Here is a 25231-nt window from a genome sequence, read left to right as displayed (position 1 = left end):
CTTCTCCATGGGACAGCTGGCGTGCTGTTAAATAGTAGCAGTCACTGTTGTTTGTGTTCGCCTCCCTTCATAAGTAAATGTGAGGTGGCAGCTATCAGAATAGGCTACATAGTACATGGGGCTATTGGACAGGCATTATTTGGAACTAGGCACGGATGTCTTTGACCAATCTCAAACCCCGCCCTCAGCAACAGTAGTAATTGGAGGATCAAGAAAAGAGGGCAGGGTTTTAGATACCGGGGTTGTGAGTACTTAACTAATAAAAATACTGGCATGTTATTCAGTTCCTATGGTTATGCCGCCTCATACACCTTCACATTATTTTAATAGGCTCTTTAACTGGTAAATATTAAAGTGGTATTTAGCATTAACTGTAGCTCACTTGTGGTTTTGTCCCTTCTAGGACTTTGTGCACCAGTCCCAGAGGCTCCTGTCAGACGTCGAGCTGAGGGGGAGAGTGGTGAGGAATGGGAAGCATTATGTAGAGCAGCACCACAGCTTGACCCAGGAGAGGGAGACGTACCACAGACTGATGGAGACTCTTCACTGAGCAGAGGAACGTCAACAGCCTTCATTCATATGTAGAAACATATACACATACATAGCCTACCAAACACAGGGTTGCACATAGCTTTTGTATCAAAAAAGATGTCATGGGGTGTGGATAGCTTTATTTTTACTAGTATCACTGATGTCTTTATTCAAATCTCAGGCTTTAAATCAGGTGCTTTAAATCAGTAACATGTTATCAGATCTGCCAGCATGCTGCGCAGAACTTTCTACCAAAGAGCCACAGCAGTCTTATTATTAGTGATTGAGGTGCAATATATTGACAAAAGAAAATGTTCACTGTACTTTTGCTGTTCTGTTTAAATACTTAATGTATTTACACAGTAAGGGTTCTTGTGCTGTTATTTATATTTTATAATGACAGCATTGATCTATAATAAATATACAGTATATTTGCTGTTTCTTTACTCAATAAAGGGATGAATGTGGATAAATAGCTTTTTCTTGTTTTTGTTTTTTTACACATACAATGCATTTGAAAGTTTTTTTTTGTGATGTATTGAATAATGAAATGTTTTAAGATCTGGATCTATTATTACTTCTTGCTCCCCCAAGTGTAGGTATTATATCCTCTGTCTAAAGTTGTGCCATCCAGTATGTCCTTGCATCCTCCTTCAATGTCTAGCGATACCTCACATTAATGTTTCATGAAAGGGAATGAGGTCACTAGAGGTCATTGTAATGTGGCGTCAGAACAACGTTGGCTGCACCTCGGGAAAATTACAGGATAGAGGTAACATCAATGTTCTATTGTCTCAAAAATTATATATTTTGTGGGCTGCCTGTTAAAGTAAACTACAGCACACAAATACACACACATTATGTGACCTCTGTTATAGACAGCTTCATATTTTACATTTTGTAAGATTTTCTTAGAAATAGGAATTGGGGAATATGTCCTGACTAGACTGGGTCATTCATACACTAGCAACTGAGTTATTACCAGATCAGATTAGTACCAAAGTCTGTTTAAAGACAAGTTTGTTCACTCTGCCGGCATCTTGATAACGGGGACTAACGAGATGTGAACAGGGAGTCATGCACATGGTCATTTTCTTTTTAAATTCCTTACAAGACAGAATGGTTAATTTGGTATAAAATAACACTTGTGATACAGTAGATGTACACACCACTTACATCCAGTGGTTTCTGCCATAGAGTTCTTAGTTACCAGCAACCACTCACTGCGATTCCCAGCCTTTTGGCAGAGATCAAGATTAATTCATCTAAAACTCACATATCACCTCAATGTAGTAAATTTTAATTTTACTTGACATGAAATGACATCACATTTAATTATTTTCTCAGAATATGTCGCTAAGTGGTTTAATTGTTGCCGCCATCTTTTGTGTTATGGATTTCTCCATTCAAAACGTCCACAGCTCCGTCTCTGTTAGTACCAACTAGAGAGCTCATATATTACTTTAAAAACAGAATACGTATAGTGCAAAACGATATTCAAGATAATGTTTAATGAAAAATTAAAATCAGATAAGCTCAAAAACCTAATTAAATAAAATTCACAGAGAAAGAATACTTACACGTTGCATTATAGAAAGAAAGAAAAACACCCATTAGGGTTATAGTTTGGTACAGTGGCTCACATACAGTGATACCTCGTCCATCGTGTATTTGTCTGTTCACTGAAATCCCAGCGTGTGAGTGTATAAGGTAAGAAAAGTAGGTTTCCCACATGCAGCAGCCATTTTGGGTGTCTATACACTGTGTCAAGAGGAGAGTCCAACTGGCCAACCGTCTGAAGCATCTCCACACACCCTCTCTCCAATAGTAGCGACAGTGTCTCATATAATACATGTACAATAAAAAAGAAAAAAAGGCCATGACGAATAATGGAATGAGGAGGGGGAGATCTGTTACTAAATCACCTTTTTCTTTTTCTTTTCTTACATAGGTTGCGACTAAACAAAGGCATTGACGTGATCAAAGCCACATCAACATGAGAGGTCTGATGGAGATAGGTCTGGACCTGTCTCAAACCCCACCCTCTTTTCTTGATCCTCCAATCACAACTGTTGCTTCCCTCGGACAAAACAGTTAAGCAACAGTTGTGATTGGAGGATCAAGAAAAGAGGGCGGAGCTTGAGATAGGTCAATTATAACAGCTCCTCAGGTTCTGTGACGGGCACTTGGGGTTCCTCCTCGTCATAGCTGTCCTCTTTACCGACCCAGTGGATGCCGTGGCCGTTCTCTCTGAAAGGGAGTGAGTGTGTTGAGTGCTGGCGTTCCAGAGTGGAGAAGGTGGTGAACTGGACCCGCTTCCTCTTGCTGGTGGGTGAGTGAAGGGCCTCGGTTGCGTGCAGGGCTTTGGGCCTGAGGGAGCCCACGCAGCCCAGGGGAGAGTCTGTGACGGAGCCCAAGCAGCTGGGCCTCCTGGGCAGAGAGGCAGTGTTACCAGGACCGATGTCTATCACCGTGGTGGTGGTGGTGGTGGTGGTGTGGCTGTCCTGCTGCAGGGGACTGCCCGGCACACTCATCACCAGCTCTGCGTCCGTGCCCAGCCACACCCAGTCGTGCCTGTGACCCGTGGGCTCCTGGCCATGAGAGGGGGGCTCCTTGTGCCTGAACTTCACCATGTAGGAGATGCAATTGACCAAAAAGACCAGGATGGCCAGGCAGAAGACCCCCAACAGGGCATACATGCCGATCTCCAGGTCGCTGAGAGGCCTATCGGTCAGCATGTCGTCACTGCCTGTGTCCACCTCCACAGGATCCTGGCCAGGCACGTCCACCTGGGAGGGGAAGTTGTTGTAGTTGACCAGGTTCCCAGGGGCCTTCACGGTGCTACTGAAGCTAACACTACCCATATTCTCTACCATCATGTTGTCTGAGCCATATGCCTTGCCACTGTCAACAGGATTGCTCATCAAGCGGACATTACTCACAGGGCTAGTAGGGTTGTTGGTGTTTCCGGTTTTCACAACCTTACCCACTCCTCCCAGACTGCCACTGGATATGACATTGCGCTCTGTAGTTTTGATGGTGGTGGTGATCTTCTGCATGGCGCTCTCCTCTCGCTCCGAATCCGGGCTCCTGGGTATGGGATACTGAGGCCGCTGTTGCTTCTTCTCACCGGCGTCTACCTGCTCCCCGTCGCTCCCATAGTCACTGCTGCTGTCCTTACTGCCTCCACCTCCTCCGCCACTGCTGCCATTGCTGCTGACCTGGCTGTTGTCGATGCTGCTGTTGCTATTCAGGTGTCGGTCGTTGGCCAGGAACTCGACCTTGAGGCTGCCATTGCCCACAGCCAGGGTGCTCTTTCGTTTGGACTTCTGGCAGGCCTCGCAGATGCCCATCTCCACCCTGACCAACAACCCCTGGCCCTCACCCTCTGCCACCACGACCGGAGGCGAGCCTTGTACAGATACTACGCCCTCATCCAGGGAACTCACCATCACACGGTAGTAGGTGGGGTCATAGATGTCCAGGGGAGTCTGGGAGCCATCGCTGAACTGCACCCAGGAGCTGACCACGGCTTCCTTTAGACAGAACAAAACAGTTCATATAGAAAGGAGTTTATCATGTTTCTGGATGTGTAATGCATCAACCCTGCTTTTGTGGACCATTGGAGGAAGACCCAATATTTAGCCTTCAGTTGTACCTTGTGTTTTTATTTACTTTCACTTTTAAAAGCTTGTCAGTCATCCATTTCCACTCGACTCTGTGAAGCTCACTCGAAGCTGTGGTATTATTCGGGTTCATACAATTCAGATTCAGATAGAAGTACAATGGAATTCTTACTCTCCACAGCATACATTTTGGTATTTATATACACTAAACAATATACTGTCTATTATGTCATTGAAACATAATAGGTATTTTATTATCTATATGAATTATTTTTAATACATTTCACATACCTACTCTCTGTGAAAATAATTATTTAGCGTGAGACCAGTGGAAGCGAGGTGAGATATGTTTTGTGTGTGTGTATTCTACTTCGTTATCCAAGTCCAGGACCAGGACCAGTTTAGCCTACAATTGCTAATCTTACAAATTCTTGTGGGTGAATAATTACTATTATATGTAATTTAAATCTGTAAAAAATATTATAATAGGCCAATTATCCATAAATGATGCCTCCTTGCCTACCTTCTAAACCACCTTATTAATTTAGGCACCTAATGAACAGAAGTGCATTTACAACAACATATTGAGCTGGTATGCACAAATTGAATACTGTTGATAAGCTAGTGACCTCAGGAAAATACCCCTTTTTTTAGGTGTTATTATGTGTCCAGCCCGCAAAATCATCAGCATTTTTTATTTCGGCCCCCTTGGTAATTGAGTTTGGCACCCCTGGTCTACTGTGTAGTTAAGTAGTAGTAAGTAGTCTAAGACACAGACGGTGGATCAGTGTTTGGTGCATTACTCAAAGAAAGGTTATATATTCCTTGTTACTCATTACTAATTTCAAAAGTAATATTATGACTTTATGTATTGCTCCCTGTGAGCAGTGATTTGTTCCGTTACACCCCCCAGAAACACCCACCGGAATTGCTTCCTTTCTTATCGTAAAAATGTGGTACAACATAGGCTACTTAGTTTTCAACAGGGGAGCTCATTAACTGAAAACCAGCCGCTTTTTTCCCCTGCTGCATTAGAAGCTTGGTAATAACGCGACTTCAGGCTTGATCAAAAGCACAGCTGGCTTAAACTGATGAAGGACAATCTTTTTAAACAACTTGTTGTTGTTGTGCCGTTATAGGATAGCAGGTGTTTCAAGAGGTTTGAGGTCAAATTTCTGTGGAAAGTAGAAGGATGAAACAACGCTTGTGAGTTACTCTGAAACTTTCATTCAACCCAGTAGCGCTGATGATTCTACCTGCCTCCATGAAATAGCCTACATATGGTAGCCAAGTCATTCTTTAGAGTGCGAGAGTTCAAACTTTTGACATTGGATTTTCTTACAATGCACACCTAAGCCTTGAGCACAGTTTAGATAGATTACAGATCAACAAGGATGTTCTTGTCATCTTTGATCTTGACAAAATCTTGACAAAGTAATGGAGTAATGAGTTGTTTTTTGATGGGGTAACTGTAATATTATTACTGAAACTGAGGTAGTAATTTGTTACACTACTCGTTACTAGGAAAAGTAATATTATGAACTACCACCCAACACTGCTAAGGATGCTACCTGTTTGGGTTTCTGCAGCAGCTCCTGTGTGGTGGCTGTAGCCAGGATGGCCCTGTTGCTGCCTGGGCTGAGCTGCAGGGACAGAGAGAGGCCTGTGACCAGCTGGACCCCCAACTCAGTGATGGTCACTTTGTCATCCACCACCTTGATTGTCTTCTTAGCCAGTATGGAGTCAGACAGCGGAGAAAACACCTACCCAGGTACAAATGATGAAAATAAGAAAAACATTAGATACATACAACACCTAAGGCATGCCATGTGTCTCCTTGTTAGACTCTGGCTCATACAGATGGTGGTCCAGCCTGGTTACCTGGATGGAGGTAGTTCCTAGGTCTCTTCCCGACAGCACCCTTCCCGCCTGCAGCCTGGCCACGCGGGGATCCTCCACCTTCAGGAAGTAGCGCACTAGCCGTGTGACATCCACCTGCCAATCGGAGCCCAGGAAGTAGGCTTTGGGGTCTCGCGGGTCCACCTGATCGGCCGTGAAATGTGTGAGCACCCGAACTAGGGCATGTTGGAACTGCAGCATGCAGCCCTTCCCCTTCCTGTCGTCCTCGTCGCTGCCCCAGCTGGGCCTGGGATGAAAACACACAGCAAACACCGTCACTCTCTAATCACTGCACACAATCTCTGCTTTGTTGGATCATATTTGGGTTATTGCAATACATTACCTAATCAAATTAAAGACCCTAAACCCTCCAAATGGATATGATTTGGAATGAAAATGTATGTTTCCCTGTGTGAACTAAGGATCGCTTCTAGAACCCTCATCTGTCCAGGTGGAATTCTGGGAAATTAGATAGATGACCCGACTTCATCTGGGCACTAGTAATATGGCCGGTACATTCAAGACCATCAAATAACCCAAGAATATGAACCACAGTCAACCCATAAACAATGGTGAGGTGCAAAACGGTGAGGTTTATGTCTCAAAACTGAATAAATAAAATAGAGGGGTGCTCAAAAGGGTGCTTTGGTTTGGTTTATGCCATCCTGCTTTTCTCAGCATCCCTGCCTTTTGTATTCTGTTTGGATCTCAGCATTGTTTATCCTTTATTATGGGTATTATGGTGTGACTGCTTCGTAAATCCTGTACAATTCTGAAGAGAGACCGTCTATGCCCAACAAGCAGGCTGACGGCGTGTCACACCACACCTCTTAGCAGAGACGATGGGCACCCTCCAGCCTTTGATCTGGCTTAACTCCGTGTCTGACACCTCGATCTGCAGAGGCAGGCGTGGGATCCACACGTTGAGCTCCAGCTGAGCACTCAGGTGGCTGTAAGTGAAGTTCACCATCATCTTCACTTTACCCTTCATCTCCTTCCCATTCACAAACACATAGTCACACCTGTCCGACACCTGCGGAAATTGGGAGAAAGGGGAGAAAAACAAAAGAGAAAAGCACAAGTCCATCAGAACACACATCCCTGTGTTCCTGATGATGTAACATCAACACGGATGAGCATGTCACCAACGCAAACTTGTATGGGGGGGGGGGGGGGGGGGGCTAAGGGTGAGCGAGAAAGTAGCAGTCGGGAGAATGAGGCTGGCAGGTCACTGTTCAGAGACACCGAGAGCTGCCAGCCAGCAAACTTGTGCTGTGGGAGCCAACGCACGGGCATCGATCATGAGGATGTCCCACACTAACATGGACATAAAAGAAAGCTAGCCGGCGAGCTAGCCGGATGCATGGAGGATCGGGATGGCTGGAAGCACCGATAGAGGACCTAGAATATATGATGATCTATCTAATGCTTGATTACACTTGTGTGAAACAGCCTATATCAAAGCCTAAATAGGGCAGACTTCAGTCAAAGATGTAAATCATCTATCCAATGGCATCTTTCTAACACCGCAAAATAATAAAATATTCTCATATAAGTCAGTCTCTGTAACAAAGATCTTTATGATGACTTTGCAGTGTTTTTTTTAGTGCATGTGGCTCTGTAGTAATGCCAACCGTCTGTAAAATACTGCTGTGGTGATCACCAGCCTGGAGATTTAGCAAGATGCGGCATTGGAATTTTATGTTAATCAAAGTATCATGAGCATCCATCCTTCACAACCTAGTACATTCATTACAACTTAATTTCAAAGGTAACCTTGGGAAGTTTGTGTTTGTGCTGATGAACGATCCTATGGATATTTTTTTTAGAGACCCTGGAAAACATAAGCCTACTGGTTTCAGATTTCCTTGGTCGTTTCGGCGCTCCCTGGTTCAATACATTGGATAATTTACTCAGCATTGAAATTCAGTTGTCGCCGGCCTCTGAAAGTACACAGGAGACGCGAAGGGAAGGAACTGTGACTTTGACAGACAGTCCACAGAGGAATGCAAATTAACAAATACATTTCCAGTCTGGTTGCCGTGAACCTGACACTTTCTTTAGAAAATCCCTGTAACAGCTTTTTGTCAGAGAATCTTGTGGCACCAGTAATTTTTCTTACTATATATTATTCTTGTATTTTTACATTACATTGTATTCTCCTTGTCCCTCTCCTCTCCAGTTGCTGCTCTGACACTTGAACTTCCCCACAGGGATAAATAAAGCTCTGTCTTATCTTATCTCGCTGAAGCTTTTGAATGACCACATCACCATGTGTCGTCCTCGTGGCTGACGAACCACTGTTGGTCTGTGATTAATTTGATCCTTTCGTTTCAGCTAAACAAAGCAGATTTACAATATGTCAGCCCTCACATACGGCTGGTAATTGCCAGTGAGGTCATCTGGAGTCCTTCCTGTTTTCCTCCAGAGTAGACACAGTCAACCGATCAGAGATGTTCTAATCCGCTATGGTCAAAGACCCTTCCTCTCAGAGCTCCACGCAACTTACACGGAGCTATAGTCAAATAGCACTCTGGAAGGAGAGACTTCAAAAGAGACTGAATTTCGTATGCGCTGCCATCTCTCTCTGTTTAAACAGAATCCCAGCGCGTGGCTTAGAATATCACCCAGTTGTTCTTGGTGTTAGAATATATATTTTACTTGAGATGTGGTTTTGGCTCAAATAATTTCAAACTGTATCAAAAACCTTCTTCAATGTAAACACAATGTAGAAGCAGAATAGACTCACAAATGTCTGTCAGTAGCGTCCTGAGAAGGTGAATACCAATAAGGACACAAGTTCAAAAGTTAGATACATTAACTGGGTTACTGAGCGTACAAGATGTGATTATGTATGAGAAAAGGGCAAATCAGGTTCAAATGTTCTATTTTATTCAAGACTGAGAGAAGCCACGGATAGACTATTACTCTGATGTTCATCATGTTGCTTTGCCAAAGGCTATCCAATAGTGGAACTCTTGAGCTTTAAACCTTGTAGTCGTCTATGTGCAGTATGAGTCCCTCCATCAGTCATGTACAATATAAGCCTTGTCTATGTGCAGTATGAGTCCCTCCATCAGTCATGTACAATATAAGCCTTGTCTATGTGCAGTATGAGTCCCTCCATCAGTCATGTACAATATAAGCCTTGTCTGTGTGCAGTATGAGTCCCTCCATCAGTCATGTACAATATAAGCCTTGTCTGTGTGCAGTATGAGTCCCTCCATCAGTCATGTACAATATAAGCCTTGTCTATGTGCAGTATGAGTCCCTCCATCAGTCATGTACAATATAAGCCTTGTCTATGTGCAGTATGAGTCCCTCCATCAGTCATGTACAATATAAGCCTTGTCTATGTGCAGTATGAGTCCCTCCATCAGTCATGTACAATATAAGCCTTGTCTATGTGCAGTATGAGTCCCTCCATCAGTCATGTACAATATAAGCCTTGTCTGTGTGCAGTATGAGTCCCTCCATCAGTCATGTACAATATAAGCCTTGTCTGTGTGCAGTATGAGTCCCTCCATCAGTCATGTACAATATAAGCCTTGTCTATGTGCAGTATGAGTCCCTCCATCAGTCATGTACAATATAAGCCTTGTCTATGTGCAGTATGAGTCCCTCCATCAGTCATGTACAATATAAGCCTTGTCTATGTGCAGTATGAGTCCCTCCATCAGTCATGTACAATATAAGCCTCGTCTATGTGCAGTATGAGTCCCTCCATCAGTCATGTACAATATAAGCCTCGTCTATGTGCAGTATGAGTCCCTCCACCAGTCATGTACAATATAAGCCTTGTCTATCGTTGCCCTTAAAACATTGTTTTGGTTTCGGTCACATAAGAGGGCCATTCTAGATGAATCCTTCCCATCTATAGCTTTCGTGTTTGACACTCCTCAGTCACAACACTAAGAGCTATGAGTCAAGCTGTCAGACTAAGAAGATTAAAGAGATTTTTGTCACTGAATCTGATATCCGGTCAGCAAGCACATGAGAGCTAAGCTTGGGATGATAGAACAGGCTGCTGACATTAGTGATTGACTCTAGCCTACATTCTGCCTCTTGATATAATAATTTGAGGCATCTTTTGTTGGTTCTTAAAGGGTTTTTATACTCATTGTGTTTGTAAGCGTGTATATATCATATCGACTAACAACAGACAATGTGAATAGAGGGGTACATATGAAGAGATATGGGGGCCTCGTGGAGGCTCTGGGGCTTCTCGTTGATCCTCTGTTTACGATGCCACTCTGACCTGAGTAAACAGACTCAACCTCTTTGACCTCCGGGGGACAGGGGCTTGTACTTTTTCTGCACTTTCAATTCCATCAGTAAATGAAGTAGGCTTTTAGTGGTCAGCCATCCTCAGGTTCACTTGTGGATGAGAAGAAGTCACACACAGGAGGGGAGGTCATCTCCTCTGAGCCATTCAGCCCGGCAACTGATGAGAGTCGGAGGGGATGGTGAGAGATGTCACTAGGACCAAACCTCACAGTTTGCTAGTTTTGCTTGTTGTTGAAACAGTCATAAATACATGTTTTCTGAAATTACACGTCTATTTGTTCCCTTGGTCATGACTTGCAAATTATCATTTTCCTCAAAAACGATCATTATAAGTCTCTGGGGTGATAATTTTACATTTCCCATCTGGAAACACTGGTCCTATCCCTTGCCAGTGCTAAAGTGGATTTGGCCTCATGTGACCTCTTACCACCTTCTCTGTGATTTGGGGCATTTGTTCCCAGCACAGTTCTGTGAAGTATAATGCTTGCTGTGACACCTAGGAGGCTCACAGCGAAAGCTGTTGAGGTTTAAAATCAAAGCTGCATTGAGGTGTTAAAGGGCACTATGTTTGAAAGCTCTGGGTTTGACAACAACGTGTTAACGCCTCTTCAGTGTCAAACCGCCGAGAACTTTTTTTGTGACATTATTTTTAAGGTGCCACCAGCACCATACTAAAACCAGTGCACTTTGTGTTTGTGTGGTGTGTAGCTTGTGTGTAGCTATATCAGATATATGCACTAGCAAGCTGGGACGTTGTTCCAGCTAGTGTGTAAATTTAAATGTTTGTTACCTGTCGTAGGCGCATTTTCCCCCCTTTATTTATCCATTTAGCCCAGATAGCAGACTGACATAGAAACAACGATGGATCAACATGTGAATCCCTACCCTCTTTCAAAACCGCTCTCAAAGAGCACCTACGGGTGGCTGCAATTAGAAACTGGCCCCGGTAAATGTCAAAATCCCCGCCACCCCCACCCACCCAACCCCCTCCAATGTACAGTTTATTCCCCTTCGGATGTATATATTTTTTTATTATCTCTTTTTTTTAAACACTGTATATTTGTATGTCTTGTATTGTCATAAATGTCTTGATGAATTGAAAATGGAGGACCCTTATGTAAACAAGTCGAAAGTACTTTTCTGGTCTTCATCCTCTTAGCAGTTGTTTGTATTGAGCCATACTGTATTGTACCCAGTCTGCAATCTGTTAATAAAGTTTTCAATCAATCAATCAATCAATCAATGTTGGAGTGTCAATGTAAATGTTGATTCAATGTTTCTTTTCCAACATTTAAAAAGGCCATCAGCTGTCAATGTTAATAAAAAAAATATTCAACCCCAACCAAAACGACGACTGATGTAATTTTAACATTGAATCCATGTCACTTCACTACCTGGAGCACCTCTTTCTGGTAACACTGGGGTTCTGCTAACTTTACACTCACACAGTTCCACATGTTCACACATGGGTGCTAGCATCACAAGGATGCCGTCCCCTTTACTGTGAAAGGACCATTATCCTACTTTGAGAACGTCTTCATCGGCGGAGCTGCAGTCTGTATAGTCTGAGACGTCTGTGACCACTCCGTCCTCCTCCACCGCCACCGTCCTCACAGGAAGCACCACCTTTTTACCTGTCAGAACGGCTGTGTTCAGAAGCTCTGTGTCCTGTAGGGGGGGGGGGGGGGGGGGGGGCATGAGAATGTTAATGGTTAATGACAACCACTGCTGGATTTCATCATTAGTCCTGTACTGTAGTGTAGGTCAGTAGCATGTATCTTAATATCTATTTACATGCTCAGAGCAGTGATCTTTGATATACAGTAGAGCAGCGGTTCCCAAACTTTTTTGGCCGTGCACCCCCTGTCACCTCCCGACCTAGCTGACGCACCCCTCAATGGGTTTCTGTTAGAAAAAATTGTTGCTGGTCTCCGTGCACAGATTTTATTTTTTATTTTATCTCTTCCCACGGCGACTATGGGTAGGGAATTTCTTTATTTAATTAAAATGTTCACAACAACATGGATGCATGTACTCTGGCAGCATGTTTAATATCCATAATACTAAAGGTTTGACTAAGATTTTTATGAAATTTTATTTTTTTTACCACCATTAGCCTTTTCATGTCACGCACCACCTAGAGGGCGCTCGCACACCACAGTTTGGGAACCACTAGGGAATGAGATTTGTTTGCTTAACATTAAATGTTTTTTTTTTTTAATTTTTGTAAAATTTTGCTTTTGCTTGGCCGAGAGAGAAAAACAGCTGTCTCTCCCCCGAAACTCAGCTCCCCCAACCTGGTCTGGCTATGCACAGAATGTGTTGTTGTCTTTCTTCCAGCATGGCTGCCTATTGGTAACTATTGGTAACCACTTTAAGTGGTAGAGTAGGTCAAACACTGGAAAAGCATGATATTACTGTTCTACTGTGACTAGTTTACAAGATCCAGTAATAAGCCAACAAAGTATTATGTTTCTGTTGATATATTTCTCATATATCAACACATAGCAACCGTTGTTTTGCACACAGCAGCCGCTGTCTCTTCCATTGCCATGTACAAAAACAATAGTTGCTGGCAAATGACACAAACATTCCATGCAAGGCCTCTCTATCAGTCAGTAAAATGTCATTGAAGCAGACAGTTGGCCTGAGGTCATGGTGACCTAAAGAAACTATTCTGTTTCTATATTGTTTTTGTATTTATTATGTGTTGTATTTCTCAATGTCATTGTGAATGAGAGATCAAATAAAGATTGAATTAATTACTATGACATTTATCCAGCTGGCTACCTCCCCCTTTTCTGTATAAAACACATATTTTTTAAATAAACCTTTGTTTATTAAAGCATTGTTTTCTGACTGTGACGCAGGCCTACAGTACTACAGTAAAAAGCTGAATGACCTGATGCCTATGACTGCACTACAGCACAGCATTCAGCAGCCTCTGCAGCAGCAGCTTAGTTCATACAGTTGTGCTACACAGAGTGAACCTAATGTCATCCCTGGCTAACCATCAAATCTCTTCATGTTTAGCCTTCAGCCTGGGATCAGCTTCTAATCCACAAGGCAGACGAACCATGGCCACTCTCCATCATCACCATGTGCCCGTCATTTCGTACATTCCAGTTGAATAACAATGGAAATGCTATACACAGCACTATGGAATATCGGTAGTCCATGGGATATAACTGACTGTAAATTGCAGTGTTTTATACACAGAGTTTGCGCATCAATAACATGATCAAACAAAATGGTTAGGAATTGTCTACAGGCCAAAGCATACTATTACATCAGGAGAGGAATCCATGTCGTTCCGAACAATAGAAAATGTCAGCCAAAAGCTTTTAACCTGCGGATAATGATGCATGAATGGTTAAATCTCTCGTTCTCCCAAACAATGGTGTCTTAAGAGGTCATCAGCCCCCCATAGACTGTAACAGCATAGAAAACGCATAGAATACAAAACTGTAATGCAAAGTGCTGTAACAGCTTAACCAATGCTCTGTATTTACTGGAGAAGATTATATCATGGATTAATTATGGAGGTTGAATGATAAGGAGCCATGGCACCAAAATAGAACAATATAAAGCAGCTGTTACAAAGGAACGATGACCATATAACATCAAGAGACATCAGCTTGCTTGACAGTCAACAACACAAGGTCATTGCTCCTTCCTGAAATAGAACCCGAAGACAGAACACATTCAGCCATCATGTGTTTACCTACCCGACAGGAATGGATAACAACAAAGTACATTTTGTAATATTTTCATATGCAACTGATCAAAGGATGTAATCCAAGCGTCGTGATTACTGGAAACATTGCAGTCGAGAATGTTTTTTTTTATTGCAGTTTGATCACAATTGACCTGTCTCAAACCCTGCCCTCTTTTCTTGATCCTCCAATCACAACTGTCGCTTACCTCGGACAAACCAAGTTTGTCCGAGGTAAGCGACAGCTGTGATTGGAGGATCAAGAAAAGGGGCAGGGTTTGAGACACGTCCATTAGGTAGGATGCTTCCGTGTGACACGTGGTCGGTGTCGCTCACCATCACAAGAGGGGCGAGGCCAACAAAGTCCCTCTGTGTGGTGTAGATCCTCATGGCTCCTTCTGTCTTGACCAGGTCCCTGCTGGAGGAGCCGGCTGGGAGTTGTAGTTTCCACATGAGCACCTGGCTGTCTAAAGGGCCACTCAGCTCCTCCACCTCGAAGTCCATCTGCAGCACCTCCAGCAGGCTGCTGTCAGGCCTGGAGGAGAGGCAGAGAAGTGGGTCAGAATGTGGGATTTAAATTTGATAAAAAAAAAAATATATATATATATATGGGATTTACGGATAGCAGTAGATGTTGCACTTGTGTACTGTATACTCGATGCCATATTTTGATATGAAATGTATTCCTGTACATAAATGAATAGATCAACATACGCATGACAGGAAATGAATAGATCAACATACACATGACAGGAAATGAACAGGTTGTCAGAGCAAAAGTGCCCCTGAAAGTTCATAGGATAAGTGAAAACTTCTTTAGTTTATTTAACTCCTTATTTACTGGGTGGGGTGAGGGGGTGGGGGTACAGTGTAATTGTTGCTGACCTCTAAATTGGGATTTTGGATGCAAATATTGTCCCTGCAAGAAATAGTAGCAATGGATAGCTACTAGGGATGTCCGATATTATTATAATTTTTTTTTACATTTCTATAACCTTTATTTACCCAGGCAAGCAAGTAAGAACAAATTCAGATTTTATTTATTGCCAAAAGTATGCATAAGAGATATGTAATGTTAATTACCTGAAATTATAAAAAAAAATTGGGGGGGGAAACCCTGCATATATCGGTATCGGTTGATATCGGTATCGGAAATTAAGAGTTGGACAATATCGGTATATCGGTATCGGTAAAAAGCCAATATCGAGCATCCCTAATAGCTACTGTACAGTACATATTTGTGTCCAGCTGATTTTCACATTACTTTTTTTCTTTTTTTTTTAACTTCATTTTTTAGCATTTATCGCTTAATGAAATTATGCTGGAGAATGCTTCCCATAATCTGTTCATGCACTTGGTGCCCTTACTTTTTTGTGTTTGTTGTTGATTGTATTGGCAAGTCTTTTTTTTTTTATCCACTTTTTCTCCTTATTTTCTATTTTTCTCCCATCCCAATTTAGCTGTTTTCCAATTCTCCCCTCCCCTGTCTTGAACGTTGCTCGCATATGCCCCCCACAGGTCGGTCGTAGGGAGGATAGAAGCCTTGCATCACGTGTCCCCTCCGGTACATGAGGAGGCAGCCTGTCACATCTTTTCACCTGCCAGCGCGGACTCTCATTGGCGAGGTGTAACGTGTGGGAGGCTCACACTACCCCCGCCATTTCCTGTCTCTGCTGTGCAGGCGTCCCCCAACCGAAGGAGTCGCTGTCCACAACGTCCAGATTACCACCCATCGACTTCCACCCACTGACTCTGCCAATTGAGCCAGTATGACGGCCGGCCCAAGCCGGAGGCAACGGCGACAGCCGGATTTGAACCCGGTGTCTCTTGCGTTGGTGACAAGCGCAATGTCTGCTGCGCCACCCAGCCGCCCTTGTATTGGCAAGTCTGTAATTATAACCCCAAACGTCAGTTTCCTTATGGATTTTCGTGTTAACGTGATAACTCAAAGAGCTTTCATTCAAATATTTTAAAATTTGCGGTGCACATTTATGAACCCTGCCTAGAGGATAAACCCTATTGATTTTGGTGACCCCATGACCTTTCTTCTAGCACTACCATCAGTCCAAACTTTACATTTTAGAAGTATCTTTTTTTTGTGATTGCATTTTTATTTAAAATGTAAAAGAAATGTAAATAAAAAGTCAACCTTTCCATCACATAGATCTCATGGATCACGTCCATCTCCCTCCATCTGTACTAACTGACTCATCCACCACCAGCCACTATCAGGCTGAACTTTCAATTTTCAAATTAGTTTATCTCCTGACCCGTTAGTCATACAATAACTGGTATCCAGAGATGTGTCTATTCACAGACAACTTTGCCATAAGGATCTATGAAGCCTGTCATATTGGAATTTCTGTCATCCAAATTATTGGCAAAACATTTTTCCCCTACTCCACAGCCTGTTCCCCTGATTCTCACCAAACTTGCTGTGTGGAATCTGGGGTCTCACATCTTCAAATGTACCTTGACCGCCAGATCCAATATAATTCTGGAAAAATGCATGGTAAACAGGAAATCACTTGAATGCACATACCGGTATATAGGCCTGTGAACTTCTGAGTCATTGTGCCTCATGGTGGCACTATTTTCATAAAACTAAAAACGACTACTCAACAGCTCGGATTAGGGGCATGGTCAAAAGGTCAAATATACCCTGTCTAGTTGTTTTTGTTATATTTGTTATATGCACAGCAGAGAACAATAATCTTCTCTGAAACAGTCACTTGTATATAATGTGATTATTTAATCAAATTATGTTCCCATACATGAATTACCTGTGGTGGTAATTACTTTTGTTGGTGCACAACTCAGTAAGCAAGTATGTCTCAGTAAGGTATGACTACCTGCATGCCAAATGACCAAGAGGGAATTGACTGTGTAAGACAGACGGCAGATAATATGGACAATATGACTCAAACAAAACCCAGTGGCCCACATTAAACACCCATACAGTATCTGCCATGGTCAGAGGGCTTATGTTAACCATGACCAGTCAAATGTATATATATTTATTTAAAAAGCCCAATCCTCTATATGTCCACTATAATACCTTGAATTAGACTTGAGGTCCATTATAATGTCATGGATCTGTCCCAGGTCTTTGAAGTGAAATAGAAAGTAGGTGGTAAGATGGAGGCTGGATTGACGAGCTGAGAAGTGGACTGGGTTTAAAAGTAAGTCATCGTCTCTATTGTGGATTTCAAAGAATCTGTTCCAGTGGTGTGAAGCTGACTCTGCCAGTAAGATGAAGAGAGAAACATGTGATCCCTGTGATTATCAGACCCAGTCCATCCTTTGTAACTTGTACTTCTGCATCTCGGGGGCCATTTTCACACTCCTAAACCAAAATGAATGGAGCTGAATAGACCTATCTCAAACCCTGCCCTCTTTTCTTGATCCTCCAATCACAACTGTCGCTTACTTTGTTTGTCCGAGGTAAGCGACAGTTGTGATTGGAGGATCAAGAAAAGAGGGCAGGGTTTGAGCATTGCCTTATTCTTAGATACTGTTCCATTTTGACCTTAGCAGTGTGAACAGTTCCAGTTTGGGATGCAAGTTATTATTGCCATGTGACAGTGGCCTATTTTCATTGAAGAGGTACAGTACATACTGTATGATGCTTTTTTCACATCAGGGACTAAAAGTACAGTATGTATAATCCTCTCAAATGCATCTTGTATTGTTAATCCTCCATTCACTGTGGAACACAACAACATACCATTACCAAGAAGCTCCAGTTCACTTCCTGTACTCCCTCTTCTAATCAGTGCCCCATTGCATGAAGCCATAGAGCCAGACAGAGGCTTAGTATAATTAAATAATCTTAACATATTGGTCAAAGAGACTGAGACGAAAACATAATGGTATTCTCATCAAAGATGTTGCTTATTTTTTGTATTCCTATAAGCACACCTACAGTATTGACCTATATAAGCATGCATTAACACAGATATTCCTATTTTAATCTGTGCCGCCAAGATGGGAGAGGCCACAGCACTGTATCCATCTGTCATTCTTGTGAGTAAAGCAGTGGAACAACAATGTTTGAACAACAACACCCAGCTTACAGGCAGCGTCCACACTGTAAGTAGCAGCATTTGGTCTGAAAATCCAAAACAAGAGGATGAACAAATGCTTTAATATACCGATACAGCAAACACTCAGTATTTACTAAACGCTTGGACGCTGAGACAAAAAGTCGCTGAAATCCCCCAAAGTGGTGTGACATTAAACAGCCTGCAGGGGGGATGTGAGTTGTATGGCGTTTTAGGATGGATTAGTGAAACTGACTCAGAATGAGCGAAACACTGTATTATTACCCCAAAATCTCCATATAATAACCCATATCAAACAGGGAAAACAACTTCCTGAGGTCAAATTAATATCAGTGTCAGTGCTCTCTTTCTCTCTCCATTTCTGGCAAATGAAACATCTGTTCGTGTTTCAGTCCGCAGATTTACAGTGTATGACATCCTAATTTCCAATATTGGTCATGATAAACAGTTTCAGTTCAAATAACCAACGAGAATGAACTCATCTTTGTGAAGAAACACATTTCCAGGCTGATATGTACATTAGAAATACTGACCGCAGTGGAGATTACTTTAAAAGCCATTTAAATGTAGCTGCTGATCACAGCAGGGGTATTACCTATTAGCCCCATTTGGATGAAGTTAATTATTTCAGTTAAGTATTTGCTATAAACACTAGCAACAATGGCTGCATTAGGTTTTGGGAAATACTTGATTATATTGTATCCAGTCTTTTCGGGTGTCATAGTGCCATAGTTTAAACTAGGTATTTTGGTGTTCACACTGTTCCACACAACTATAATATATTTAACAATAGGTTATGTATATAACCTAGTTATATGAGTATTGGCTGAGCGTTCCGCTCAAGCCTATTGAGATACCCCTTATCTCCTTGTACCTACTGTACACCACCACGAACACAACTTATACACCCACACCTGACCGGGTCCCGCCTCTATGGAGGCGTAGCCTATAAGACCATGGTCATGGTCACCAAACACCCTTCCTCGCCAAAATCCCGTTCCAGTAAAAGATCCCTCAAAAGGGGACTCAGGGCCGCTTAGAGCGGGACGCTCAGCCAATACTCATATAACTAGGTTATATACATAACCTATCGTTATATTTCGTATGGCTTATCGCGTCCCGCTCAAGCCTATTGAGATATGGGTTAGAGCGGACGCGAGACCCGACAGATGTACCCCCTGAGGACCCGTAAGCCCACATCAAGGGGTGCAGGGAGCCCTGTCACCCCATCCTTCCTAACGAAGGGGGGGGCGCAGTCAACTCCACCTGAGTGCGAACAAGAGGGAACTAGAACCCCTTGAACACACAGCACAGGCGGAACCACGTGTGACCTAACACACTGTGGCCCATACCCACACACTCCTGCTACCCTACCAAAGGACGGGAAGCAGGAAAGGCCACAGACCCCAGAACCGCTTGGGAGACAGAACCCCCGGTCATGTCCATGAGGTAAAACCTTACAAAGGGGCCCGGGGAGGACCATGATCCTCCACCGAAGCCCCACCCAGGAGAGCGACAGAGGCAGCCACCCCACGAGTGGAGTGCGCCCTGACGCCCCCAGGGGGATCCTGCCCAGCCAACGTGTAGCAGAGGGCAATGCCCTCGCACAACCAATGGGACAGGCGTTGTTCGATAGTGCCTCACCGGCATGAGAACCACCGTGACAGACAAAAAGCTGAACGGTGACCCCGAGGTCCTGAGTACGGCTGAGGTAATTCCCAAAGCACGGACCGGACATGACAGGTGAAGGCCCGCATCTAACTCACTACCGTGAGGAGGCGGATGAAACGCCTGAACCACAATATCCCTGGAGCGGAAGAACTCTGGATATTTACAGGCACGAAGGCAGGATTAGGCCGCAGAGTGGCACCGCAATCGGACGAAAGACAGGCACTCTGGACGTACCGAGAGAGCACAAAGCACACCCACGCGTCAGCGGAGGTGACGGCCAGCAAGAACGCGGTCTTGAACGACAGCTGTTCCAACGGCGCCTGCTCGAGCGGCTCAACCATTCATGCTGAAGGTCAATCGGTGTCTATTGGGGGAGTATGCAGGGGGGGGCTTTGTTTACCTTTTTTGGTAAATGGGCTAAGCTAGGGCTGGTGTGCTGTTGTGAATATTTTGAATGAAGGCGGGACTAGTTCGTTCTGGTCCGCCTCCCCTTAACGTTGTGTATATGGGTTTGCTCATTCTACAGTTTTGTGGTTTAGTTCTTTTATTCATTTAACCCTTTCATGGTGCACACCACAGTGGAGGTTGCTGTTTGAAACCACCAATGGTGCTCCGTGTTAACATCAGTCCTTTGCTTTTGACATATTGAAACAGTGCCCCGCCCGGCCGACGCCATGGGTGGGTCGGCCTGGCGAGTGGCTGGTGGGCTGCTAAAGCCTGTACCGCCACGGTATGGAATTGGCAGCGATTAGAACTGTGTTCAAATTGCTGTTTTTTCTATAAAAAAAATGGTGTCTGGTGGCGGGGCCTTGAGGGCCAGCCGACGTCGACACATCGCGCGAGGTTGTTGACGTTATTAGCTTTGTCAGCTAAGCCCTTGTCAGACTGTTTTTCTTATTTTCATTCTGCCACATAGGTGCATAGAATATACAGTCAGACATGGGTATTATCTTTTGCAGAATGACCATGGCCACAGTACCATTGTTAATACAGTCAGCGAGAAGAACAAAATGTACCAACTATTTTCTAGGCATCTAACATCTAACGTCTTTTTTTTTTTCATAACTCACAAATCAATCTAAATAAGTTGAAGTTGACAAAAGAGGAACCTAATCAAAAAATAAATATATAGGACAAATAATGTGTATTTTTCAAATAAAATAACAACAAAATAGAAAAGACAGAATAAGGTTAAGGTTAAGGTGACATTTCTTTTATTTTTAGAAAATGGCCATTCAAGTTTGTTGAGTAGCTTGGTTTGTAATATCGATAGTTGCTTTTGGGGACTGCTTTATATGTTATAGAAGTAACATTTGATATAAATAATATCTCAAACGTGTCCTATCCAGTCAAACACCATTGACTTAATGGTTGCACTGCCTTTGGCCATGCAGAATAACTGCAATTATTCTTGTAGCCATTAATTAGCTTGCTGTTACTGTACTTTTTTTTCTCCCAGTTTGGCCCACTCTATTTAGCTGCTCAACTGCTCTAGTTCTCTAAGGTGTGAGGTGCCAACTGCTGCTTTCATACCTCTCTACTGGTTCTAAATGGAATTTACCTATCGCAAACCCTGCCCTCTTTTCCTGATCCTCCAATCACAACTGTTGCTGGCAGGATTTGAGATATTTACACTAGAATGGGTGCTCAGTGGAGTCTGTATGCTATAGTGGGTAATAAATATTTTCCCCCAATGAATGAAGGAGGTTTAACATGTACACATACATTTGATGTTGTCTGCTGTGGCCTCTTCAGGAAGTGTGTGAGTGCTTTCATGCAGTTTGTGGTTTTCATTGAGATTTCATTGAGTTTGTTGAGATTGTTTTTTCGAATCAATCAGATGCTGGGGGAGGCGAAACAATGCCTGCACAGACTATAACAACAGCGGATGCAGGGGTGGCTGAAGTACAAGGTGTGATGGTGGAGGACACAGCTTAATTCTAACAAATAGTTTATATATCTGGAAATGAGGCAGATACTGTAGCAGAACAGGACAAGGACAACAACAAAAAATGCTATAAATTCATTCCCATTGCCTGATGTGAAACATATTCCTACACACTCATCCTTGTGCCTCTGTAACGTTCTGTGCCAAAGCACAGGCTGGCCGGCCCTATAGCTTGTGAGATATTGCACGGACTCACACATACACAAACACACATAGACACAGAAGCTACTGAATACATACTGTCCTCATAGGCTCCACCTTCCATGGACATAATTATACATAATTATGCTCCCACAGCAGATTCTAAGCTTCATTATGTGAGTGTGAGTTATGGCTGGCTAAATGTCAAAATTCTTAATTATCAACAAGTTATAAAAGAAATTCACACCAACTTTCTTCATTTATACATAGTGTTCTTTTCATTGATCATGACACATCTTCTATAATATATACAAAGATTCTATAATATTGACAATGACATGCGTGGAGACTATGCCATTATAAATGTCTTATTTCATAAAATAAACTTATTTATTTATTTATTTATTTATTTATTTATTTATTTATTTGAGGAAAAAGTGAAAATGTGGCAAACAACATTTGGAAAATCTCACAGCATTTTCACACTGTAGCGTTATAACTAATGGTCCAACTTGCCTTTTTCCAGGAATGGGAGCCTTCCTTTGACAAATCACAGCGATGGTCCCGTCTGCTCCTATGTCCAGAGTGATGTCCCACAATAAAGAGTTGCTGGGTGTCGCTGCACGAAAAGTCACACCTTTCTCCACTGTCGCCCTGTCAAGTAAGGAAAGGGTCAACAATATGGTAAATGTGACATGTCCCATCATGCTAATCTGTGAATGGATTTCATATAAATTAATAATTGTTTCTCTCCCTAGTTTAAAGTAACAATCTGTGATTGCTGTATGGCAACAGTAATAGCTTTGCCTTTGCCAGTACATTAGGGATTTATTGGACTGAAGATATTTTGTTCATGTATTATATAAGCCTTTGAAACAAGAACTGACAGCACATGACAGCTAAACATGACTTTTCCATGACTTTTGAGGCTGTAAAAAGGTTTGTTGGTAAGTTGCTATGTTATGTTGGTAAAATGTGTAAACAATGAAGTGCTGTAAAACAGACCTTTATTTTGAGTTGCGATGGGCAATAACATATTCCTCTAGTCTAGAGCATATTGGATGAACTTAATATACCTTAAAGTTTAGATGGTCAAGGGGCGGCTACGTGGCGTAGTGGGCAAGGCGCTCGCCACGAAATGCTGGAGACACTGGGCTCGTCAGTTCGAGCCCAGCGCTCCACATTTGCTTTCAGTTTAGCTGGTCGTCCGTACTAATACACATTGGCCGTATTAGGGGGTGGGAAACTGATGGGTGGGGATCGGGCGTTGTGGACAGCGACTCCTACAGGTCGGTTGGTGCGCCTGCGCAGTAGAATCAGGAAGTGTCGGGGGCAGCGTGAGCCTCCCACGTGTTACTCCTCGCCACTGAGAGATCGAGCTGTGCAGGTGAAAAGATGCGACTGCTGTTACCTCAGGTACCGGAGGGGACTTGTGCTATGTATGACTTAGTCCACATTGCAGCCGGCTTGTGGGAGGCAAGAAACAGCGTTCGTGACAGGGGAGGGTTGAATTGGATGATACGAAATTGGGATGGGAGAAAATATAGAAAATGGGAGAAAAAGTGGATAAAAAAAAAAGTTTAGATGGTCAAATCAATTCCAGATCGTAGCTTTCATTTGTACACATAAATAAGGTGAACAACCCACCAAATGTACTAATATAGATATCTTTATTGTATCTTTGCTTTTGCCCATCTGAAATCTAGAATCAAAATGTACAAAGTATGGTCAATTCAAAGTCTAGCGGATTCACGGTTCATAATGATGAAGCTGGCCTACACAGCTTGGGGCCATGAACTAACTACATACTGTATCCTCATTCATCAGACTTAGAGCAGCAGTCACTCTGCAGCGTCCTCTCTGCTCCAGGCTTGACAGCATTTGGTCCACAGACCCCTTTCATTAGAAACATGAAAACATGAATTGGAAGTGGAGAGGACTGCATCTCTCCTTCTACATACTGTCAGATGTGCGTCTTTGTGATGTCCACATGAGTAGTATGATTATCTTTAGGCTACTTTTCTTTCTTTTCTTCATCCCTCCTTCACTTTGTCTTTCCTATAGCCCTCCTTTCCTAAAACTCTCTCCCTGGCCCACTCTTGCCCTCCATCTCTCTCTCTCTCTCTCTCTCTCTCTCTCTCTCTCTGGCCCACTATTGCCCTCCATTGCTCTCTGTCTCTCATTTGTAAATGGTAAGCACATAAGCAGTATGTGGCTGAACATTTACAGTCTCCCCAGTGGACACAGTGGCCCCTTATAGGGGGTCATAATATCTATGAGATATTAATACTTAAAGGAGAATAACACTTATTATTTATTATTCTTTAAGTACAAACAACGTAGGGCCGGGGCAATTCATCAAATACAATTTGCAATTACCATTTTGGCTTCCAACAATTATGAAAATAAGATCATCGAGATAAAACAATGTTTTTTTTTAAGTTCAATAAATGCATGATATTTCCAAAGTCAACGAGTAATCGTGTTAAATAATCACAATCTCAATATTGACCAAAATAATCGTGGGTTATGATTTTTGCCATAATCGAGAAACCCTAAAACTAGGGCAAGAAGATCAAACCTAATGTGAAACATTTGACTGAGAGCACTTACGATAGGGGAGAACGGGGATGGTTGTCACACAGGTAGGTTGTCACATTCATTATATTTCACCACCAGAGGGTCCTGTATTTAGGTATTTAAATGTCCAGAATTGGGGTCAGAGTTCACCTACATTGTCATCTTTGGAGTGAAACAGCTGAACTTGAGGTGAGAGGACTTTTTGTGTGTTTCATGTCCATTTGTAAATATTCCGCTCCTCAGTATTTTTCTTCTAGGCTTTTACACAATTGGTTTATAATGAAACAATTATTACCCTTAAAAAGTGTGAAGGGATAGCTATAGTTTAGATTTAGATTGTTGTTAGCTAGCTAACTAGTTGTTAGATGGCTGTTAGCCTTGATGCTATCAAGACATTCCAGTTGGGGTTGGTCGTCACATTTTCTTTGTGTGTATTGAGCCGTACTGTATTGTACCCATTCTGAAATATGTTAAATAAAGTTTTCATTCATTCATTCATTCATTAGGAAGACAAAGAAGGGCCTGACTCCACCAGATGTCATGTTGAGGGCAGTCAGGCAGGTGAAGTTAAATAACAAGTCCATCCGGAGCACTGGCAAGGACTTGGGTATAAATTACAGAACACTGGCAAGATATTGCTAAAAAATAAATGAGCAATAAGTTGCTGGAGAAGAAGTCCACCCATCCCTGCCAGTAGGCTACGTGAAAAACCGTCTAGCTTTCAGTGAGGAGCAGGAGCATCAGCTGGAGGAATATTTGATAACTGCCT

The 25231-nt window shown here is 42.8% G+C and overlaps 2 protein-coding genes across 6 annotated transcripts in view; one reads left to right on the top strand and one right to left on the bottom strand.

The window, feature by feature from the left end:
* glt1d1 (glycosyltransferase 1 domain containing 1) overlaps positions 1 to 992 on the top strand; it is an 82938-nt gene extending 81946 nt beyond the window's left edge. For 4 of the 5 annotated variants that reach the window (XM_084322505.1, XM_084322504.1, XM_084322502.1 and 1 more), the window contains one exon: positions 404 to 992. In XM_084322505.1, the coding sequence (XP_084178631.1) occupies positions 404 to 585 (182 nt within the window). In that variant the 3' untranslated portion in view covers positions 586 to 992. The remainder of the gene's footprint in view (positions 1 to 403) is intronic. The other variant, XM_084322506.1, reaches the window with a different exon arrangement.
* A 1692-nt stretch (positions 993 to 2684) lies between these two features.
* Positions 2685 to 25231, bottom strand: part of LOC311233421 (transmembrane protein 132D) — a gene marked incomplete at its 3' end in the record, with an annotated part of 60562 nt that continues 38015 nt past the window's right edge. The window contains exons 3-9 of the mRNA XM_084320388.1: positions 22399 to 22536; positions 14395 to 14593; positions 11868 to 12011; positions 6884 to 7089; positions 6039 to 6303; positions 5729 to 5920; positions 2685 to 4067 (exon numbers count right to left, since the gene is read on the bottom strand). Of these exons, the coding sequence (XP_084176514.1) occupies positions 2685 to 4067; positions 5729 to 5920; positions 6039 to 6303; positions 6884 to 7089; positions 11868 to 12011; positions 14395 to 14593; positions 22399 to 22536 (2527 nt within the window). The remainder of the gene's footprint in view (positions 4068 to 5728; positions 5921 to 6038; positions 6304 to 6883; positions 7090 to 11867; positions 12012 to 14394; positions 14594 to 22398; positions 22537 to 25231) is intronic.

The sequence above is a fragment of the Notolepis coatsorum genome (assembly GCF_963971535.1).
Source record: "Notolepis coatsorum genome assembly, chromosome: 1".
Taxonomy (NCBI): domain Eukaryota; kingdom Metazoa; phylum Chordata; class Actinopteri; order Aulopiformes; family Paralepididae; genus Notolepis; species Notolepis coatsorum.
Note: the sequence above shows the minus strand (reverse complement) of the source record. Positions and strands in the feature narration are given on the sequence as shown.